Source organism: Pararge aegeria, chromosome 5, assembly GCF_905163445.1.
Source record: "Pararge aegeria chromosome 5, ilParAegt1.1, whole genome shotgun sequence".
NCBI lineage: Eukaryota > Metazoa > Arthropoda > Insecta > Lepidoptera > Nymphalidae > Pararge > Pararge aegeria.
The window spans coordinates 20,516,124-20,541,074 of NC_053184.1; the positions used below are offsets into that span (position 1 = coordinate 20,516,124).

General features: G+C 35.9%; 1 protein-coding gene across 1 annotated transcript; it reads right to left on the bottom strand.

The window, feature by feature from the left end:
- Window positions 1-2,742: 2,742 nt before the first annotated feature.
- Window positions 2,743-9,810, bottom strand: LOC120623996. Its single transcript, XM_039890295.1, has 3 exons — window positions 6,556-9,810; window positions 5,342-5,919; window positions 2,743-2,866 (listed from the first exon to the last, which is right to left on the bottom strand). Exons 1-3 carry the CDS (start codon window positions 9,808-9,810, stop codon window positions 2,743-2,745), a joined length of 3,957 nt encoding a protein of 1,318 aa, XP_039746229.1.
- Window positions 9,811-24,951: the final 15,141 nt, after the last annotated feature.

Sequence of the window (24,951 nt, forward strand, 5' to 3'; positions counted from 1 at the left end):
TTAATATTTTACACAGATACTCTACTTGTAACTACTCAGTAACGTAACATGGGCAACAGAGCGCGAACTCTATCGTGCAGGCTCGCAGCGGTTTGTCAACAGGGACATGTATTTGGTTTCACAGTCTTACGTCACTTTACAGAGATATAATGATTTATTATTTTTTTTGTATGAAATAAATGTATACAAAATTTTGAAAAACGTAGAACAAAAGTTATTGTCCTTAAAGATAGTAACTGCAAGGCCGAAAGCTTTTTGGATTTTTTTGTTTAACCCTGTATTATCTCCGTTGGCGTCTTTTGACATTTACGGGTATTTTTTTTTATTTATCCATTTTTTATTATGTGTTTATGTATTGGAAAAAAGAAAAAAAAATGTGTGTCATATTATGTACATAAGTCTCTATGTATCTATCTATTTATAAATTTAGTTCTTAAAGATGGTATTGTGACACCCATAACCCACTTATCACTCATTATGTCCTATGCAGTTTGATTGCCTGGCAGAGCTTTATAGCGGGTAGGCAATTGTACAACTAATGTTCTATATGTCGTTTTATGTCGTTGTTTTTTATGTTTCTTGGTGGTAAACTATCGTTCTTTACTCTCCTATAGCAGGCTTGTACCTATCAGTGAGATATTAGGCTGACAAGCATCAATAACTGTCCCACTACAAACAAACTTCCTATAAGTCCTTCCTATATTCCTATTTTGACGCACCCTGGTGCAACGGTGAGCGTTGTGAATTTAAGTAGGAGGTCCGGGTTTCGATTCCTGGCAGGGCAATTTAGAAATTTATAATTTCTGAATTTTCTCTTATCTGGTCTGGTGGGAGGCTTTGGCCGTGGCTAGTTACCACCCTACCGAAAAGACGTGCCGCTAAGCGATTTAGTGTTTCGGTGCGATGTCGCGTAGAAACCGACTAGGGGTATGACTGCCATACTCCCTAAAAGATTAGCCCGCTACCATCTTAGACTGCATCATCACTTACCACCAGGTAAGATTGCAGAGAAAGATATAGATTCTAGACGCAACACACAGCTCCAGTGTAACAAATTTCTAATCGGACATCCCAATAATTAAATTTTTTTTAAGGGGATCGAACCTAAGATTTCCTGATCCGTAATCAACTACTCCAGTCGATCTAGGTCAAGGAAGCAGTACCTAATCAGAAATGCTTTGTGATAACAGTGCCGGTGTTACTGTTAACTGCTATGTTTAGAAATGTGATTCAAAGCGTTTATGCAAATTGCACCGTGAACAACGGGAAGAGGTCGGGACTCGCGGCGAGCTACTACTACAAAGTCACTCAGACTCACTCACTCAGAGCTCTCAAACACATAAAAGACAGTTATATGCTAACCCCTTCTTATTGTAGGAGGAGACCTGTACTCTGCAGTGGGCCGGTAATGGTGGCTTTTTTGGCGGCGGTTTGGCGGACATAAATCTGAATGTTTTATCATTTAAGCGTAAAATTAAGGAGTTTTTACTTAAAAAGCGATATTATGATATTAAAGAATATTTATGTGACATTTTATAGAACTTTGAAATATATTTCATTACTATATTTGTTGTATATAATTATTATTTGATTTAAATACTAAATAAGAATTTAATTAAAAGACCATTGTAAAGACATAGTTTTTAAGAAATCAAATTTGCATGCCAATCGATGCCGATTATAGCACTATTATATTATTGTACCCACCAACTATGTAACTCCATCTGCAAATAAAGAAATTGAAATTGAAATAGGTTGATGTGATGAAACTTATCCTATTGCATGTGAAAGGTTACTTGAATTTTCGTCACAGATAAATGCCATTCTAAGCTACATTATCAATACGAGATGATATGCAAATCAATAAAATGATTCCTTTTGATAAAAACAGTAATGGATTTGGAGTATTTATATTTGATAAGAAGGTGCTGGCACGTTGGAAAGTTGGAAGAACTGGCGACTAAAGCGACGCGGGGAAAAAAGAAAAAGCAAAAAGAAGAAAGGATAGCGTGAAAAAAAGTTACATGGGGCGTTTGGGATGATTTGGCGAGATTTTAAAAAGGAAGAAGGAAAAAGGGAAAGGAATATATTAGTAAAAGAGTAATTATTTTAAGGCTCTAAATTGGGAGTATATTGTTTGCGTAATTGACAAATTATATGATAGTGTATGATTCTGAAATTGGTTTTTATTTGGACTGGAATCTTTTTACACATGGTCCCTTGCTTTAGGAGGTGCACATATTAATTATATTTCTTGTCGGGGATATAGTTTTTTTTTCCTGCGTGTGCTAGCCCCGCTAGAGCAAGTATGTTGGCGTTGTCCACGCCAGTGCCCTGGTGAGCATGTGAAGCCGTAACGTCGGTCGCGGATGTTATCATTAAAATTTCTTTATATTATTTCACCGGCATTGGTGCGGCGAATAATTCTTCCCATCTATCAGGGAGAAGACCGGTACCCAAAATAACTACGATCTAGTAGATGACGAAAAACTAAGCCACATTCGCTCAATATTTCACAGTTACATTTTTCTCCGTAAATATTAAAACTATCTACAAAAATAATATTATGAAAATAATAATTCCAGTAAGAACACAGAATTGTGAAATGTTGGAATCAGCGAAGATACGAAGCGGCGACGGCTTAAAGAAAGGAACGGGCGTAATTGTATTGGCGTCTGGGACTCTGAACAAAGCCTTGAGATATTGTTATAATAAGGCCGGGTAGTAAAAATATTAAAAGCTCTAGTATCTACTGTAGCACAGTTCGCGTGTTTTATCAGGATAAAACTGGAAGCCATCACTCTCTAGTTCTTTAACCTTTTTCTCTAACATAATGGATCCAAGTTTCCAACTTTGCTGAACGTTGCTGAAAGAAATAAAAAACAAACTATTTCTACGCATTTGTAAAACTAGTAATATATAAATAACATCCCTACTAATATTATAAATGTCAATGTTAGTTTGTTTGTTACGCTTTCACGCAAAAATTGCTTAACCGATCCTCATGGAACTTTGTAAACATATTCTTGGAAGTGTTAGAAGTAATATAGAATACTTTTTATCCCTACATTAAGCTCGGTTCCTTTGGGAGAGGGGATAAAAGTGTTTGACGATTTTACACCATAACTCCGACAAATTATAACCAATTTAAATAATTATTTTTGTACTATAGAGGTTTAATTTTGCCCAATCTTTGTGTAGATCTGATTAATGTGGTTGGAGATAGAGGACCTCTGCGGACAGCAGCAAACCCCTCATTTAAGGCTTAGCTTAGCTTAGATACTGAATACTTTTTTTTTTTTAGAACTACCACATCAAAAAACAAAATCAAACGCAGACGAAGTCTCGGGCAACAGCTAGTATAATATAAATAATGATTGGTTGCTTGGATACGGCGTTAACAAAACAAACAAACAACTCACACTTCCACGTTTATAATAGTGTCTTTACTTAAATAGTGTAAATTACTTATTCATTCATTTACTATCACACAGGGCTTTAACATTTCATTGACTGACAAGTATGCGTGTATTCGCAATACACAGATAAAATCTTTTCAAATCGGCATGTACGTTCTATCGTTTGAAATATGCGGAACAGGCGCGTCAAAAAAGGCTTTTATTTGGGTTTTATTTGTGTAACAACACAGATGGATGTTAAGCTTCGCATTCATTACTATGAGTCTATTTATAATACCTAAGAACGTTTTTTTACTTTACTACTGTTAAGGTAAAAAAAGTAGCAACTTGCTCAATGATAAGCCATCCATGCCCATCCTAAATCACTAAAGGTACAAAATTATATATAGATGCTGCTTCATCTATACTTATTACTTTATTTTATTACTATACACGCATGTATTGTGATTCATGCACTTGAAAGTTTGAAATAACTTACCATTTTCATAGGGCATACATAATTTTGTAGGATGTTGTCCACACAGTATTGTCGCTGTACTAAAGGCAACATAATTTAGGCCTCTCTAGTGAAAGCTCAGAAGGGTAATTTGGAATAATACTCTGATAAAATTTCATTAAATCATTTTATTATTTATCTCCTATTTATCACACATTAATCACATTAATTATTCACAGTAATATATTTTATGTCCACGTCCGAACGTGATCACAGCCGAGAATAGACTGCCGTCCACCACAATCATTCAATGCCAACAAGTCTCATCAGTATGTACCTATACATAAATCGGTATCACTACCTGTCAATGTACGTCATGAAACGTATGCAACAAGGGTATATTGACATGGCTACACTTATTATTTCATGAGGTACATTGACAGACATTAATCATATTTGAAATTGCTAACTGTCAATGCACGTCATGAAACGTATGCAACAAGGGTATATTGACATGGTTACACTTATTATTTCATAGGTACATTGATAGACACTAATCATATTTGAAATAGCTAACAGTCGGCCTTTCCTGACCGTATTCACGTCTCGTGAAACAACCGGGTAGGTATCACATTTACAATTTAAAATAACTTCTACTCTAACTAGATTTCATTACATTTAAATTATTCAACTGGTCTTTTCATATTTCCAGTAAATCAGTTTAGTGACCCCTTCATGTTCACATCAACTGCATTATTACTTGAGTGACCCCTTCATGTTCACATTAGCTACACAATTACTTGAGTGACCCCTTCATGTTCACATCAAGGACATCATTACTTGAGTGACCCCTTCATGTTCACATCAAGGACATCATTACTTGAGTGACCCCTTCATGTTCACATCAACAACATCATTACTTGAGTGACCCCTTCATGTTCACATCAGCTACACAATTACTTGAGTGACCCCTTCATGTTCACAACAAGTCAAATGAAACTTGAGGTATAATTAATAAATAAGTTATTCCAGGATAATCAATCACTTATCTCAAATTATATTATACCACTTAATGGATAACCATTATATTCTAATGGAAACCAACCTCGTTGATATGATACTATCAATCAAAACCTTTATAATCAGTAACTCATTATTAGTTCTTAACTCATAAGTCACAAGTTTACAATCAAAGTAGATTAAACAGACATTGCTTACATCTATAATCTGATAATTATATAATTCATAATACACAGTCTTTACATAATCATACTATTTGATTAATTACAACACCACTAAATTCAATCGCCTTAACTAACAATTATTAACCTAACAACAATATAAAGAGTAATAATGTATAATCTTAATCGTAGGGAGGGAAGACATTCAAAGATGTTTTTTTTTTTTTTTTTTTTGTATAAAGACTCAATTATCAGACATATTCGAGTGATCAGTAGAATCTTCACTGTTTCTATTAAAAACTAACCAAGTGTGAATTTTATCCACAGGGAATGTGCCTTTAAAACTCCTGTTACCTTTTCGAGATAGCGGGGTGTCTTCTACTATATACCTATCGTTTGGGAGGACTTCAGTTATTCGATAAGGACCACGGATTTTAGAAATTAACTTTCTACTTCCACCAGTTGATGGAACATCCCTTTCGACTCTTACTAAATCACCTAAATTAAACTGAGCTTTAGTTCTTTTCTTGTCATAACGTTCCTTTTGCTTACATTGATTTTTAGTGACATATTCAGATATCTCGTCCCTAACGGTTTTTAAACTATCGGTTCGTACATTTCCCAAACCATCGATTCGATCGTTATTTTTATGTATTTCATCCACGCTAATCGTGCCCTCATCAAGAATATTTAGCAAAGAGTCAGAAGTTCCTACAAGGTTTGTTCCAAAAAGTGCTTGAGCTGGCGTTTTCCCTATACCTTTGTTAAGCGTATTATTTAGGCCCCATTGTATTTCAGACACGCATTCATCCCACAGAGATTCAGATTTACCGTGATTGCTAGCTGAGAGAGCCGCTAACACTGTCCTGTTATACCGCTCAACCTGGCCATTGGCACGAGGTGTCGCAATTGCATTTAAAATGTGTTTTACACCAAGCTGTCTCAAGAATTCTTGAAAACGTTTAGATGTGAAAGAAGTACCTCGATCTGATATTAATCGTTTTGGAACACCAAAAGTGTGGAAATAAGTTTTGATGGCCCTAATGGAATGAACTGACTTAGTACTTTTAACGGGAAATAACATAATAAATTTGGTGTAAGCATCAATGATTAGTAGTAAATAAGAATTTCTTTTTTTACTACGTACAAATGGACCTAAGTGGTCAACGTGTACAGTATGGAAAGGACACTCAAACTTTTGTATTGGATGTAATTCGCCAGCCTTTTTACCGGACGGTATTTTATGGTGCGCGCATTCTAAGCACGAGTCTATGTATTATTTTATAAACCGTCTCATTTTAGCAAACCAATACTGTCTCCGAATTTTATCAAACGTTTTATCAAAACCGAAATGCCCTATGTTGTCATGGTTGGCTTTAAGGATTTGCCAGCGAACCCCTTTGGGAACTACCCAACGTTCTCCGTCGCTAGTGTTCCTATATAGTAACCCACGTTTTACGATAAAGTTATTTTTCAGTTCTGCAAGATTTTTAGTTTCGGGGTCATTTAAAATATTTACGATACGCTGTAATTCCGGATCACTTTGCTGCACTGTTACTATCCAATTTGAATCTATGTTCAAAATATCCAAAACTTCTTTATCTGCTATGGGATTCCGACTGAGAGCATCGACGTGACCCATAGTAGCACCTGGTTTGTAAATAATATTAAAATCATATTCTTGCATTGTTCCCCACCATCTAGCAACCCTAGGTAACATATCCTTTTTCTCAAACGTAGCGCGGAGAGAATTGCAGTCTGTAACAACCGTGAATGGTACCCCTAACAAATACACCCTAAAGCGTTGCATCGAAGCTACCACAGCTAACGTTTCCAAATCATAGGAAGTGAAGCGACTCTCTTCTGGGGATGTCTGTCTGCTATAATAAGCGACAGCACTGAAAGGGGACTCTTTATTTGGTCTCTGAAGTAATATACCCGCTATTCCATTCTTTGATGCATCCGTATACAATTGGGTTTCATATTCAGGATTGTAGAATGTTAGTACCGGTCGTTGAACTAATTCTCGTTTTAATGTTTGAAACGCGTTTGATTCACTATCACCCCATTGCCACTTAACTTCTTTTTTTAGAAGTCTAGTTAAAGGTTGGGCAATCATTGAAAACCCTCTGATAAACCTCCTGAAAAAGCTAGCAAGCCCGAGAAACTGTCTTAGTTTATGTTGATCGGTTGGTACAGGGAAATTCTCTACGGCTGCAATTTTATTTTTGCCTGGTCTAATACCATTTTCACAAACTTCAAAACCTAAGTAATCTATGGACTCTTTAAAGAAATTACATTTTGAAAGTTTGAGTGTTAACCCAGCTTTACGAAATAGTTCTAATGTACTAATTAAACGCTGAAAACCTTCCTCTATAGTTTTTGATGGAATAATAACATCATCCATATATGCGAAGGCTTCTTTAAACCTAGCGTTTCCTAAAATGTTATTAATTGCTCTTTGAAAGGTAGACGGCGCATTGGCTAAACCGAATGGCATTCTGTTAAATTCAAAATGCCCATCAGGCGTAATGAAAGCGGTAAGATACTTTGAGGTTTCGGACATAGGGATCTGATAATAACCAGAGGCAAGATCTAATGTAGTATAGTACTTATAACCGGACAAATTGTCTAATTGATCGTCTATTCGCGGTAAAGGATAATGCTCTTTAATGGTTTTCTTATTTAAATTCCTAAAATCAACGCATAGCCGATAATCTCCAGTTTTCTTTTTAACTAATAAAATAGGGGAAGCATATTCTGATTTAGAGTCTCTTATGATTCCAGACTCTTTTAGATCATTAACCATATCCCGGACTACTTCTCGCTCCGAATAAGATAGGCGGTAAGGTCGGTATACTACTGGTGTAAAGTCTTTTAGATTAATGTTCATTTCCACCCCTGCTACACAACCTAGTTCTTTAACTTGGAAAGCGAAACAATCCCTATATTGATTCAACAGACTAGCTAATTCTTCTGTCTTATCAAAACTTTCACTGGTATTAATCATTTTCTTTGTAATAATAGCTGGGGGAGATTTAGTGTCAGTTCCGATTCTATTTATTAGTAAAGTTTTAATTTCTTTACATGGTTGAGCTCGAACCAATAAGGTGTTTTTTTGTAACTCAACGCCTGATTGGTCAAGGCTCTTTACAATCAATTTACCCTTACCGTTTTGCAGTTTAGTAATGCACTCTATTAATTGATATTTTTTTTGCTGATTAACGCTTGACTCCACCAATATGTCCCCATCATGCACAGGTACAGAATGAACATTAATCTCTGTAAGATCTTTGACTGTCACCAATTCGGAAACAAATACCAGAATTTTATCTTTTAGTTGTGTACATTTATCTAACAATTTCAATTCATTTTTAGTTTTGTATACTACGACGTGATCTTGTTCCGTAAATGTTTGTCCGATTAATAAGGATTCGCGCAAATAACTGTCAGGTACGATGAGCACATCTACTTGAGCACTAACAGAATCTACTTTTATAGAAAGTGAGCATTTACCTAAACAATTTACTAGAGAGTTACCGAACCCTCTCAAAACTGGCAAATCATTAGTCGACCAAGTTGTACCTAAACATTTAGCAACGGATTCTTTGAGCATCGTACACTGGCTTCCAAAGTCAATAAAGCAATTTAAATCAACAACAGCGTTTTTATAGTACTTTTCGTCACTGTTTTGATTTTGATATACACACGAAACAGATTTATTATTCGTGGTATCAGAGCGAGTTGAACTACCCTTAGTTTTGATAGCACAGTTGCTACCTACATGACCTATCCTGTGACAAATTTCACACTTTTTAATGGGTTGTTTACATCTAAAATATGGATGGCCTTCCTCCCCACAATTATAACACCTAGGAACACTACTCTGACCTATTTGCTTAACACGTTTATCTGAAGTACTCGCTTGCAAGGTTATGTTTGATTTTTCTAGTCGTTTATTAGCTTTGACATTTCTTAAATATACTAACAATTTATCAGGTTCTCTGAACTGAGCTGCTTCTGCGCTAGTTCGGACGGACCTGTCTTCAATTCCAAATAAGATACAGTCAATTGCATCTTTTCCACTTATTTTACATCTATTTAATAGAACCATTTTATCGTAAAAATATTCTTCTAATGAATCATTAAAACGTGCCTTGCAAGCAAGCATTTCCGTTAACAACTGTCCGAAGTTTTCTTCACTTGGGAATGCTAAAGCTAATTTATTTTCCCATTCTGACCATGAAAATTTTACACTTGGTAACCCTTGATACCATCGTTGAGCCAATCCTACTAACTTGGGTAACGCATAGTAAGCTATTTGTTTGTCTGTCCATCCATAAATGGAAGCGCATTCGTTAACTTTTGAGATCCACGTGTGAATTGTTTGATTTCGTTTGGATGGATCAAACTCAGGAATCACATTCATCACGGGAAAGCGTTCACTATTATTGTCCCTTTTTAGACTTTGCATAAACTCAAGAAGTGTAGAAATAATTGCATTCTCTGACGTACCTGCTGTACCAGAAGTACCGTCATTGGAGCGACTAATTGACGGCGACGGCGTCAGACTTGCGTTCAATGTGTGTGTGCCACCCCGAACCCTTCGGCGGCAACTATTCTCTTGAAATCTTCCGCTCCGTCGCGATCGCTTACGCGGCGTTGCTCTCCTGTGACGCCTCGACCGGCTGCTCGATCTGCTACACGAGCGCGAAGACTCTGAACTGGTCTCGGGGATGACCAGGCGTTTGCGAGACCTTGACTTGTTTTCCATATTTCACTAAAAATTAAAAAAAAAATACACAGTATACATTCTTATTCACAGTTCTTAGTTTGACTATAATAAATTTATTTTGCTCTGAACATTGTTTTAAAAGATAAATAAAATAAAAATTGAACTAGACTTTATTTTCACAGAAAAATAAATAAGTAAAAGAATTAAACATTAAAGCGCTAATAGCAAATATAAAACACAATAGTAATATTTAAATAAGAATAATACTTCACCTGTTATTTGGGCGTAGTCCTTAACCAGGATGACGATAAACGTATCTTCCCGGCAATCCCACTTCTGAGCTGAAAGCTCAGAAGGGTAATTTGGAATAATAATCTGATAAAATTTCATTAAATCATTTTATTATTTATCTCCTATTTATCACACATTAATCACATTAATTATTCACAGTAATATATTTTATGTCCACGTCCGAACGTGATCACAGCCGAGAATAGACTGCCGTCCACCACAATCATTCAATGCCAACAAGTCTCATCAGTATGTACCTATACATAAATCGGTATCACTACCTGTCAATGTACGTCATGAAACGTATGCAACAAGGGTATATTGACATGGCTACACTTATTATTTCATGAGGTACATTGACAGACATTAATCATATTTGAAATTGCTAACTGTCAATGCACGTCATGAAACGTATGCAACAAGGGTATATTGACATGGTTACACTTATTATTTCATAGGTACATTGATAGACACTAATCATATTTGAAATAGCTAACACTAGTATTTAAATCTCGCAACGAGTTTCTACATATTTATTTTACAGGTTCACCTAATCATTAATATCCTTCATCTCCGTAGGTAGTACTGGTATCTAAAATATCGATGCAATAGTGGACACGTGGCTTAACGCATACAATTGGAAACACTGCAAACACGAATAAAATGAATTGAATATCGTAATCGTTGGGGCGTGAAGGACGCAGCTCGCTACAACAATACAAAATACTAAACAAGTGGAACAATAAAAAATATTTAAATATCAATTCACAAAAAACTTTCAGTGATTTTTAATGGCCGGTATCATATTGTGCGCTTAATAAGTTTTTCACATAACTTTGTTGAAAAATAAAATACATACTATCTGGATTATGAGTAAAGTGATAAGCATTAAAATAGAGGAATTTTGAGGTTTTATTTTGGTTAAAACGAAAATATATTGTGAATTATTTGCACTGATACAATATTTGAATAACGCTGATAGCCTATTACGGAATTAGGATCGGACGAAAGCTTTTTTCCGAGGATACCGAGCTCGATCCCCGATTAAAGAAATTAAGAGGTGAACCGCCGAATCCAACTCCAACAACCTATTTCGTCCGAAAACTGACGACCAAACCCCAAATGCCTGACGACCAAAGTCCTCGAACTTACTGTTCGTGTTGCCAGTGTTGACCACATTAAAAAGCTCAGAGTAACTCAATTAGCGTTGGAGAGAGCTACGCTCTACGTGATTAAATCAGAAATGAGAAGATCCGTAGAGGACAAGAGTTACTGATACAGCGAGTTGCGATGCTGAAGTGGCAATGAGCGGGCACATAGCTTGGAGAACCGATGGACGTTGGGGTTCTAAAATGCTGGAGTGGTGACCCCCAGCGAGGAAACAGACGACATCAAGCAAGTCGCTGGGAGCCGCTGTAAACAAGCGGCCGAGGATCGTGGATTATGTAACTCCCTACAAAAGCTTTGTCCAGCAGTGGACGTCAATCGTCAATTGGTGAAGCAATTAAATATTATCTGCTATAACGGTCAAGAAAAATACCGTTAAGAAACCTGCATGCCTAGAAGTTATCCATAATGATCTCAAAGCCTATCAATCCGCATTGGGCCAGCGTGATGGACTATGGTCTATACCATTTTATTCTTATAAGAACTACCCTGTAGTTGGCCGGTAACTGGGCAATGACGATGAGATAATGCTTTGCTGTTGTCCGTTAAGTAGTCTTATGTTTCTGAAGATATTAATCAGATTCAAACGTCTCCTTTTTTAATTATGTTTGACAAAATATGTTATCAACTAGGTTGATAACAACTCTTTCTATAAAGCTTAATAGATTTGTCAAAATTTGTTTTATTATTGGCGGAGTGACAACGCTAAATAGTGTATATAATGTTTCAAAAAAAAACCTTAAACCCTTTTAGCTTGAAGTCGGTCGTTTCTATGAGCGAACTATAAAAGGGGTGAATTTATATTTCTACATACACATACTTTACTGCAAATACGGGTGATAGTCTTGCGACAAAAGAACCTGACGTTTGCGTGTCAACTAAATTTATTCATCAACTATTTCCACGCGCGATGTGAAACCGACACGTTCGGTGTATTCGAGAGTATTTTTCTCGTTTTTCCTTTGAGCCGCGTTTGATCGCAACAAATGTGTACTTAACGCGACGCTCATGAGACCTGACAGTGATTTATGAGACCCGTCTCTGTATTCAATCATTTGAAGTAAAACACCAACAAGCAGTCTCATAAATTAGATAATTGACTGTTGGATGCGAGCAAATAATAATAAATAATAACTTTTTATAGAATATAGAAGCGGTGATAGCCTAGCGTTTAGACCTGTAGTCCCTTTTGGGGTGACCGAGTTTGATTCTCGGCACACACCTCTAAACTTTCGGAGTTATGTGCGTTTAAGGAATTTTAAATATCAAGAAGCGGTAATAGCGCATTCGGTAGGAGCTCGATTTCACTTTCGGAGGGTTGACTTCGAATTCCAGCACGCACCTCTAACTTTTCTAAGTTATGTGCGTTTTAAGTAATTTAAATATCACTTGCTTCAACGGTGAAGGAAAACATAGTGAGGAAACCTGCATGCCCGAGTGTTGGAGTGTGGAGTCCACCAATCCGCACTGGGCCAGCGTAGTGGACTACGGCCTTAACCCTTTCTCATTGTGGGAGGAGACTCGTGCTCTGTAGAGGACAGGTAATGGGATGATGTGATGATGAGGACCAACCAACATAGCCAATCAAAACTCTAAGAACTAGACCGATTTTTCTACTACATTCTAACAAATACGTAAATAAAAATAAATATGGTAAACGGAAAGCATAATACTTAAACTTAGAGAATTATATAAGTTTTTGAGTTAAATAGAGCGAGCTAATGTCATTCATATAAATGTAGTAAAGTGAATAAAATAAAACGTAGAAGCACGTCTAATGTAAAGCAATAAAACTGAACGAGCGTGAAAGTAGCTCGCGGGAAGTCGAGTGGAAACTCCTCGCTGAAGGGAACATTCTAGAAGAAATATACGATACAATGTCATACGGAGGGACAAGAAGTAACAAATTATATTCGGTAATATAAACATCTATCTTTATGGCTGGCTTACATTAGACGGCTGACTGGTGCAGTATCCAGCGACCCTGCATTCTGAGTCCAAGGCCGTGTGTTCGATTCACACAACTAGAAAATGTTTGTGTGATCAACATGAATGTTTTTCAATGTCTGGGTGTTTATCTGTATATTATAAGTATCTATGTATATTATTCATAAAAATATTCATTACTCATCTTAGTTCTCATAACACAAGCTATGCTTACTTTGGGGATAGATGGCGATGTGTGTATTGTGTTGATGTATATTTATTTATATTATTACACTCCTGCATTAGCAATTTACTAACATATAAACTAGCACTGTGTAGTTGTTATAATAATGATTTTGATTTAATGTAGGAATAGAGTTGTTATTCTTCGCGGATTCACGGTATATCTGCTTTCCGAACGGGGGGTCAAACAGGCACTTGACGTTATAAAGTTCGGTGGATGTCACTGATTTATGTCTATTTCTGTTAAATCAATTGTTTATATCCACGCTATGTTCATAAACACTAATGTTTTATCTTATAAATACTATATTATTATAAAAACATTGTGAAGCTACAGTAAATATTTGAAATTAATGGCGTTTTATGTAATTGATTTGAGTGCTGGGACAATTTAAGTGCATTCAGCAACTGACATGATGTAAACCGCGCGTTATGTGGGCTTTATAATTCTATTGGCTCTCGCGTAAGAAACTAACGGCAAGAATTAAGCTATGATGAACTTACATAGATACTAAAGAACTAGAATAGCCATTTGTTTACCTAATTTTTTTACCTTAACTATTGTTTGTGTAAAACTTTATAAAATTGAGGTAAAATGTTGATCATGATAAAAAGACACTACTTGAGTTTCTTCGCAAATTTATGCTACAGTTTAAATAAAAAAATTGCGTCTGCTGGTTAGGCAACGTTGAAAGTTGGTAACAGGAAGGGACCTTCCTCTCCCTTTTTATCTCTAGGATATGGCTACTAAATAAAGCTACTATAAAAACATTAAAGCAGGGGTAGCATAGCGGTTATGATACAGCCTTACTTTCAGGGAGAACGAGTTACATTCCCGGCACGAACCTAATGATCAGAATGATGAAGTATAAAAAAATAACGATAAATTGAAAAATATGCAACCTTTTAAGTTAAATCTTTCTTATAAGTTGATAAGATAGCAATTGTTAACTACTATTACGTTGGCAAAACCTGTAAATTATGCTCTGATGGGTCTTCGATTTTATTTTAATATTTTGTTGAAAACAAACATTAAAATATGTTATGCAATAAACCAACATGTTCTCTTATGTCTCAATATGCCTCCTATATCCAAATCTCCACCATTAAGGCGACCGAGGGGCGCAGAGAAGGTGGGATTAGGGCCCGAATACCCGATCCTTAACCCTCAGTCAGTTGAGACGAGCATTTTATGGAGATCCGCAATTTATGGCACGTAAAGAGTATGACGTTATTCCCTTACAAAATTTCACTTTGGTCGTTCTTTAAGTCATAATGAACAATGAAACCATAAGCTTAGTTATTTTATATATTTGAGAAATTTCATGTTTTCTTATCCTTGCTAAGGCTGCTAATGAAAATTAACGACATTTAGTAAGTAGTTCTAAATCATGAACAGTATTTTGTAACGAACAAGTCATGTGTGCTTGCAACGTGCCTTTATTTATAAAATATGATTGATTGTAAACAAAAGTGAGGAGTCAGTCACAGTCCGGTTATCTTGGTAAAACTAAAAAAATTTGAGTTGTATGAACACCTTTCTTATATTTTTCCACAATAAAAACAAAAACAAAATAAAAAATATACTATGACAATACACATAACAATATAACCACAAATTTGAGTTTTGTAGCCAAGGAACAAAGATGATTCTACTTGAATGCCCACGGGATAAGAAACAAAGTGGATTTATATGTTCGCTGGAAATTTACCGTGTTTTTTTAACTATAATTATAAAAGACTTCAAATTTGTGTTATTATACCTGACAACGGTAAACAACTACTAGTAAGACCTAAAGAAACTACAGTGAGTATAAAAGTGCAATAAATAAAAATGACTGTTCTCCTTCTGCAGAGGGGACGAGCATCAGCCGCCTGCTCTCTCTCTCTCTATCCGAGACACTCCTTCAAAGCCGTTATGGCTTCGCAGAAGGAGGCAACGGTAGACAAGCCCTCCTCGCTGCCGAGCATCAGATTGATAACACTCGACGGCGAGAGGTCGCCATCCAGGAGTGACACCATTGCGTGTCTTTGTGGCGCCCATGACGCGCATAATGCCAGAGTGTGGAGCGCCGAGTCTTCAGGCGCGCCACACTCGTCACAGATCGGCGAGGCTTCGAGGGATCGCACGCACAGCGATTACTCCATGTGGTCTCCGCAAAAGTCTAATGTTTTGCGGAGTCAGTGCGTGCACCCATATTGGAGCTCCGTACAGCGCCATACTCCTGACTATACCCGCATACTGACGTCTGCAGGCTGAGTCCGGCCCCCCGACGTTAGCCAAGAGCCTTCCCAGCGGATGCCGCTCCGACAAGTCTGAGGGTAAGCAACTCAGAGGCCTTCTGAAACTCCACCGGCGGTCCAAGGTAAGGCCCAGATACTTCATCTGGGCCTTTATTTCCACCTGAGCCGATAAATATTCCTGTATTATTCTCAGCCCCTGAACTACCATTATGCAAAAAAACATAGCGATCTCGATCGATCAGCGATCTCATGCTTTTCGGGATAAAACTAGCCTATGTGCTATTCCAGATCTGTTCACTTTTTAAGGCGTGTTTATGTAACAAACATCCATACAAATTTTCTCATTGATAATATTATAATAGAAGTTAGAAATGTTCACTTTGTCGTTAAGTTATATTTTCTAGTAATTACAGAAAGATACTATTATTATTTCTCGCACAATAATATGAGGTAATAATCTACGTGAATATGATCCTTTTCAGTCGACTCGTTTTCTTCGTGGCATTCAGTAAACAAAGAGTTTCGAATTGAAACATCAGATAATCATAAAATTTTACAAAGGCGAGCAAAGACTGCGATTGTATTATAAAACGCTGCTACAGGAGATATAAAATGAAACTGAAAATGGCATTCTGAACTAAAATGTAGAGAAAACTTGATGGGAAAAGTTACAAAGCAGTTTTTACGATGTTATTTAAACTTATCTATACTAATATTATAAAGAAGAAATATTTTTTTGTTTGTTTGTTTATTTGTACCTAATAAGCTCCAAAAATACAGATTTTAATGCAGAAGTTATCGCGAGTTAAAAAAAATTAAGGACTACACCTAAACCATACAGTTTTTATAGATATGAAAATTTTCTTTTTAAAAACTACGACTGATTTTTTGTTTACAAGAATACACAACTTAAATATATCAGTGGAACTACACGGGGATGCTATAAAAACAAAACCGGGCGCGGACGAAGGCGCGGGCTACAGTTAGTTCTTAATATTGTGAAAATGAAGCTTCCATCCCATAGTTCTTAATATAATATAAATTATGTGTCGTTACTTTATCGTTAGATTATAAATTGCTCACTCACTGCAAATCTATAATAATATTATAGATAAAAGTGTGTCTCTTTGTTCGTTTGTTTGTTGCTTATATTCGACTTGGCCATCAAACCGATCTTGATGAAATGCGGTACGCATGACTCTTGAAGATGGACGTAGGGTAATATTTATCCCGTAAAAGCTTCAGATAAAAGTTACATGGGGGATTAAAAGAAATAGCAATTGTTAACTATGCATAGCTCAACTACTTTACCTATGTTTATGATATTTTGCATACAAATAGTTTGATTTCTAGAGATGGCCATAGACATTTTATCCTAAGAAAATAAAGGGTTTCTGCGAGATTTTTAAACAGTGCCCAACACACAGCACAGTTTGTATATAAGGAGTTTTTCTTTGGGTCAGGAAGCATATGATATGAACACAGACACATCTGGAGTACCAGAGTAGAGTAGTACAGATCTAGTTTACCTTGGCCATTGTACAGTTTAGAGGCGATGGTAATGACTATCCAGATTGGATAAAGTTAACTTCTGGATAGATATAACACTAACTAGATATAATAGGTTAGTGTTGGAAGTTAGTTAACGTGTCAGTTAGTTGTAGAATTCATTACCGACAAACTTATCTGCTGATGAGAGGTAGTAAGAACATGGAGTTTAAATAGTGTAGTTTTGCCATTAAGCAGTTTATAGCTTTGGTTTAGATGTTCTTAATGGTTTCATTATCCTTTTATACATAAAACTTTTTTCCCGTGGGATAGATTTGTTTTTGTTTGTCCCAGAGCAAGTGATCAATTTTTTTTTGCATACTAGTAGTTTAGGGGTCTGAGTATAATGTAATAATGCACATCAAGATTTTCACGCATACGCCGTAGCGGGTAACTAGGGTTAAATGGGAGATGAAAGTTTGTATAAAATCCTTCATTTATCAATTTATTTTTCCAAACGATCTTCCGTTTTCATTCAAACGATTACAGTTTTCCCTCTAAGTATGTTTTGCAATGATTATAAACAAGTCTCAAAACTGCTTCTCAAATGGGCATTTCTACGTAGCTTGCTCACGCATGAGCTCACCCAGTGGCTTGGTAGTTTTTACACCTACTGATAAGTAAAGAATATTGTCCATAAAAACATTTTATAGTTCATACTTTTCTATAAGCAGCAAGATTTTAATCTTTGTAGTTAAAATTTACCAAATCAAAAATTGACGCGAGCGAAAGCGCGGGCAAAAGTTAGAATAGAATAGAATTGAATATAATATAGTAAATTTTATTGCTTTAACTGTGTTTCGGTTTTGTAAGTGGGAATAGTTCCAACAGTTGAATGATTATTCTGAAAGCTAATGCAAAAAAAGTACACTATAAACCTTTGACATTAAAAGCGTAGCAGGTAGGCATAAGAGGACGGAAACAACACTGGGGTTTTTGTATTTGCTAAACTGTGGTTTGTTTTAAGAATATTAGGGCTTTATAAACATGACTAATAATATTATGGATGTAATGCAAAACAATCTGTTACCAAGTGTATTTTACCGAAGAAGCCGCAAAATTTGAATACAGTCAATATCGTATTTATAGGCCCGGGGGTTTGAGGAGATAAAATATAAAAAGGTCTGAAAAGCTGATAGTTTTGAATATTTGACAAGGACGTGCGGGACGAATTACTTATAGGTAAGTGTCTTATTTACGAGGAGTGTTTGCCAAAATACTACGTAGTACGTTTGTGTTTAGCAAAGAGTACTTTAGTATAGTTTAAGTATCGAGAATACTTTATTGTACCCCAAAGTAAAAGACAACTTCTAGCCATAAAGATACAAAAAAGGTTATACAGGCCAGTAGTACAGGTAAAACTAAGAAACATTAAATATTACTGACAAAAGGCGACCTTATCATTAAAAGTGATCTCTTCCAGGTTACCGAAACGTAAGGAATTTAGGTGAGAGACGGGAAATCGCAATTACAACATAACAATACAAACAAAACATAAATACATATACATAAAAACAACATATTGATAATGACAAATCGCAGGTCCTAGCACGGCTTTTAGAAATAGCTAGGCATTTAGTGCGACGAAAATCATCAGGGAGTGCATTCCACAGCGTTGCAGCTTTTAAAGTGAAGGATTCCGAGTTAGTAGTAGGTAGTTTTGTGAGTTACACTTCACCATTCTTAGTATATTCTTCTTAGCAGGTTCCTGTGATCAAGGGCAAGGAATGATGTAGATAATGAACGAGTAGCTTATAATAACTCAGCAGATCTTAGGTTCAGACATCACACAATTCTCACCTCAAACATCTGGCATGAGGGCATTGATCACGTAAAAAAATAAAATATATACATACTTCGTGTTAAAAATAAAATATATATGTAAATCGTAATTCTTCTATTTAGTCAAAGCGAATTCGTTAAATATTAATATCATATAAACCGAAAGGCATCCTCAATAACTCCCAAAGTGAGATTAAAATGTGCTTCAAATTTATTTCATCCCAAATTTTTTAAATTTTAATAAAATTTCTATTGGAAATAGACTTTTATATTTTATTATATTATCGGCCTTTAATTTGTATCCTAGCATGCTACCGTCGTCAAGCTCTCCGTTGATAGAATAATAATATAACCTTTTTAGTATGAGTGGTTTAGTAAATTTTTTATGACGCTGATAGTCGCCTGGTAGGATAGAATTTGGCAGCACTATAAAACTGGTATTTAAAGAGTACAGGCGCTCGTTTACTATTTATTTTATGAGGTCATAAAATAAACAGGCAATGTATGTTCATGGAATGTATTTGGGTCACACGTGTCGCGCGGGTTGCGCTGCGCCTAAAGCCACCTTTTAAGCTGTGCTAGTAGGAGCCGTCATGGTCACCATACCGGGTCCTATGATTACACGGTTAAAATAATACAAGCCTATAAGTACTGATAGGTCGATGTTATTCAGGGTTGTTATATTTCTGGTCTTTATTTGGTTCTGCCTCGGTGGTACAGTGTTTAGTCCTAGGTTGGATTCCCGGGTCCGGAGAAAGTAGCTAGATGTTGGGGAAGATGGCGTTGTCCACTCCCTTGCATATAGTAGGTACGTTAAGATTAGCTAGCTGTCCTAACTAGAATAATTATCCTTGACACCTTTTATAAGCAACTAATCAACTTGATTTTCGGCATAGAGTTAGTAGAAAGCGCAGAGTAACAGACTTTTTTTTTATTCCAGGAAAACAAACGATTCTCACTTGGTATGTGTAAAACCGTAATAATACTGACAAACGATGGCAACTGCTAGTAAAAAATATTTGAAAATAAACTTTACAGCCTATTCTCACAAACCTTTTCTAATTTGAGAGAGGTATATTGTGCATAATACTTTGGAGATGGTATTTTATGTGTTAACTATTGCAGTTGTGTAAAGCGCGAAAAAGTCAGAAAATAACCCCACAACGCACTCAGTATTTATTTGAAGCAGGTTAAATCAAAAATAAGTGGGTAGACATCTCACACTATCCCGGTTCTTGAGTAGGAAATAACAATAAGGTTTATTGTTATTTCTCACTCAAGAACCGACTACCTTGTTTTCATAAGACTCCACCACGTATCAAAGAAAAATATCCGGTAAGGTTTTAAAACTACAGTATGTATAGATAGGATATATAGAACATAGAACTCATAATGCCATTCAGTCCTTACAACAGCCCTCTTTGCGTCCGGGATTAAATAAAAACCGTGTTCAATAATACCTTCCCAGAATAAAAAGGTATCACCTGTTGTATCGCGACGCATGGCAGTGTGCTAAGCCGAATTCAGAAGCAGCACGACATACCGGCATTATTTTATTTTTCACCATTTTATTTATTTTCAATCCTTCGATTTCTTCTACTCATTTGGCAACTCAGTGATATTTCCGATTTCGAACGAACCTCATTTCCGATTTTATCACGTAGAGATACAAAGAGCGTAGCTCTCTCCATTGTTTGTTGAGTGACTCAACTTTCTTGTAACCCCGACCGATAGCAACCGAAACGTGGTCGCTTACCATAGTCATTGTAAAGAGACATTATTTTAAGACTTTGGTCTTCGAGCACTGTGAATGCTTCTTAAGTATAAAAATAGTTAAATTATTTATATTAAACGTTAAATTTAATAAGTTTATTGTTTTCAATACTTGCTAAGTTGTATAACCAGTAATAAAACTATGAACTATTGTAAATTTAGCTATGGTATAACAATCTATAATAGTAATTGGTGTTCACATGATTGTCATTCCTGCGACATTCCCTTACGTTCTTATACTGAACTTGTTGCTTTTTTACATTTGTAGTTTTCCTGAGATCATTTTCTACAAAACATCGAAGTAACACAATACGGTAAACATAACGCACTAAATGGGAGCCTTTCTCACAAAACTTTGTTTTTCCTTGTTCTGCTCTAATCCCATTTGTTTTGACACAAGATCAGAGTGTCATGATTGACGGATACAACAAAGGAGCTCTATTTTCCCCATAATCGAGTTTCAAGCCTCCGAGGCATTCTCCTAAATTGCTTACTCACTTAAGATGCGTAAATAATATGACGTGTTTTTTAACAATGTCAAGCTCAAGTGAATTGTGAGATATGATCTCATAGGTTAAACGTGTGTTTAACCTGTGAGACTATCTCGAACGGTTTAATCATAGCAACGTTTAAAATTCAGAACTTTCTTAGTTCAAAAAGACTTCAAGAAGGCATTTTTGAAGGGTACTCGTACAAATTTAGGACGCTAGTGAGAGATGTTCTAAACTATTGTTATCACCATTCCTTAAAAATAGTTATACGAGTACATATGACAATAACATTAAAGGATTACCGTAAGGATATTAGATTAACGAGTGTGTGAAATCCAGTGGTAGATTTATGCAAACCAAGAAAGCATCGTACAGCTTCTCAATTTAAAGGAGACGTCAGTTTAGTGTGTCAAACAGTTCGTGAAATACTAACAAAAGAAACACGAAAGCCGGTAGTGAGATTCTGCCCGTGTCATTCAACTTGACAACTATTTAAAAAGCAACCCAGTTTTAGCAATGGTTCATACTCAAGCTTTTCCATGTATTATAATAAAACTTCTTCTTAAGCTTGCGTACGTTTCAAATAAACTTTAAACTTTTTAAAAGAAATCTCACCGAAGGTTCAATGTTAAAAAAAATTACATTAAAACTCAGTCGAAGTTAAGCATTTAACGTTACTCCTATTTATAAATGACTGAGCCTTAAGAAAGCGTGTTCGATGTATAAATTAATATTATCTACGGCCTTTTCACTGTTGCCATCGTATTCCGTGACCCCAGTTGACCTTAAATATAAACACAGCTGATGTTACGATTGACACAGTTTTTTAAAGGTAAACTTTGTACACTAATATGTACTAAAGTATTGATCTCTGGAAACAACAGTTTAGCATTATATCGTTAATCTTTTATCCGGCTAAGTTTTATGTGGGTATTTTCTTAGGCAAAGTCGCGTTTGGCATCCTTATAGCATTAGTTTTAAGTTTTTGAATAGAGTTATAGCTATCATTTCACCACCATGTAGTTAACATTTTTATATAATGTCCGAATCAAAATTCTATTTATGGGCCGGGCCTATTTTTATGAACTATAGAGAAATATTTAACTTTGATTTTGTATTAAATACCTTGTCAGTTTAACATCCCCTTTCTATTTAGCCGTTTATGTTACGTGATACGGTATTCAATTAATAACGGGATTTAACTAGAGCTGCATTCATACCGTGGCCGTCGAGCACGCGGCTGCGCCACAACGGCTGGCGGAAAATTGGTTTATTCCATCGAACTGCTACCGATATAGAATATTAAATCCAATGTTTGGAATTACTCTCTTTGGCTGAACTATAAATATTGATCGCGTCACTGTCAATTCATCCAGAATTTTGGTATTCCGTTTCTAAATAAAAGTAAAGCCTAGAACACTTTTAATTTAATTGAAACAGTTTAGTCAAAAATCGTTTCAGTCTTTCAGTAAAAATAGCGTTGATTACTTCTCGCACATCTTCTAGCAAGTAGTGAAAGGCAGAATCAGTTTCAGGTTATCTCTCTGGTGGAGATGGTGGTGGTCTGGTGGGAGACTACTAAGCTAATTTAGAGTTTTGTACGATGTCGCGTAGAAACAGATAAGGGGTGTATGGGTTTGGTAAACTGCCATACCCCTCACAGGTTAGCCCGTTTACATTTTAGACTGCATCATCACTTACCAGACGGAGAGACTGTTAAGGGCTAAATTGTAGTATGTATATCGTGGAACATATGGACCCAGTTCCGTTGAAGTGACAGCCAACATAAAAATTTCAGTGCGTTTTGAACGGTTTACTTATTTTGAGAAAGGAATTCTCAATAAGCTACATTTGATCAACAATGAAATAAGACTTCAATTAAAGTTTCAAGAAATAAACGAGGCGACGTGACAATAGAATTTGCACAAATAAATCATAAAGGTGGCGAAACGTACACCTTGAGATCGATAACTAAAACAATATATTAAAAGGGAATTTAAGTCTCCTCAAAAGCTTACGAGGTCTCATAAATTTTAATTATCTCACGCTGCTGAAGGCATAATGACTGAACATTATGAAACTTAGAAAGCTTTATTAGATGTTTTCGCTAATTATGAACCCACGCGGCAGTACTGTAGGTAATAAGGTAAATGAGAAAAACCGAAGTTTTTCTTCAGAAGTGATTTTTAATTTACATTCTTTTACAAATTTCAGCAGCTCTCACCTTTTTCTCTCATTAATAAAGGTTTTTAATCTTTATATTTACTTTGTCCTATTTTTGTACTATAGCGAATCTATGGTCTAAAAACTTTAAAATTTAATCTAAAAACATATAAATGCGAAAATGGTTTGTTAGTCCTTTCTTCGCGCCCTAACTCTGTAACTAATCAACTTTCTATTTAGCGCAGAGTTACTCGTAGTTGAAAGGACGGAGAGTAACTTCTATACTACTTTCCTGGTATATCGCTTCTAAGCGATAAGGCCGCCTTTTGTATTCTGCTCCAGTTTTTGTGTTTCTCTCTATTCGTCCTTTATTTTCCAAACTGTGTAGTGGTGTACAAATAAAGAGTTTAAATAAATATATGAAGTAGCTTATAATATTTATAAGCTACTTCTGCGTTTGATTTTGTTTTCTGATGTGGCATTAAATTTTGGTGTAGTTCTAAAAAAAATTAAAGTATTCAGTATCGTTAGCCTCGAATGAGGGGTTTGCTGTCCACTGAGGAGTTCTGTCCTCTATCTCCAAACACAGTTTGGGCAAAATTAAACACATATTATAACCTATAAAGTACAAAAATATTTAAATCGGTTATAATTTGTCGGAGTTATGGTGTATAATCGTCAAACACTTTCATCCCCTCTCCCAAAGGAACCAAGCTTAATGTCGGGATAAAAAGTATCTTATATTACTTCTAACACTGTCAAGAATATGTGTCCAAAGTTTCATGAGGATCGGTTAAGTAGTTTTTGCGTGAAGGCGTAACAAACAAACTTACATTGGCATTTATAATATTAGTAGGGATTCAGAGCTTTTGGTGACAGAGCTCGTCCAGGGAAGTACTATCGCCATGCTTATTTCTGCCGCTAAGATCGTTGTTGCAATGCTACTTGTGAAATTGCAGATGGCTAACTTCTAGCGTATTAGTAAGTAAGTGCTTGTTTGGCAGCCGTTTGGTCTAATCGAACTGATTTAATCGATGCTTTAAACAGTATCGTCATCATCATCATCACCACCACATCAACCAATGGACGTCTAGTGATGGACTTAAGTCTTGTGTATGGAGTTCCACACGTACACCAACAGTATCATCATAACGGTAACGGCGCGCTCTCCGCATGTCATATCAGAGCAATGTGATTATCTGTTACGGGAATAGATAATTAAATAGCATAGGATATAGCATAAGGATGTTACGATTTTTTTTTAATAATTACACAATACTTAAACCTAATGCGATACATTAGGTTTAAGTATTCTGTAATGATAGTGTTAGAATATGAATATAAATAAATAATTATATCAACCCACTACAGGGCACAGGTTTCCTCTCAAAGTGAGAAGGGGTTAAGGCCTTAGGGGTAGTCCACCACCCTGGCCCAGTGCGGACTGGTGGACTCAAACTTTGAGAACATCATGGAGAACGCTTAGGCATGCCGGTTTCTACACAATGTTTTCCTACACCGTTGAACCAAGTGATATTTAAATTGCTTAAAA

Coding starts and splice junctions, on each gene's coding strand:
- LOC120623996 (XM_039890295.1), bottom strand. CDS start 9,810: ATGGAAAACAAGTCAAGGTCTCGCAAACGCCTGGTCATCCCCGAGACC. Junction 5,920..6,555: donor ATCCGGAATTACAGCGTATC/GTAAATATTTTA, acceptor GCCAATGGCCAG/GTTGAGCGGTATAACAGGAC. Junction 2,867..5,341: donor GTGGATAAAATTCACACTTG/GTTAGTTTTTAA, acceptor TATTTCTTTCAG/CAACGTTCAGCAAAGTTGGA.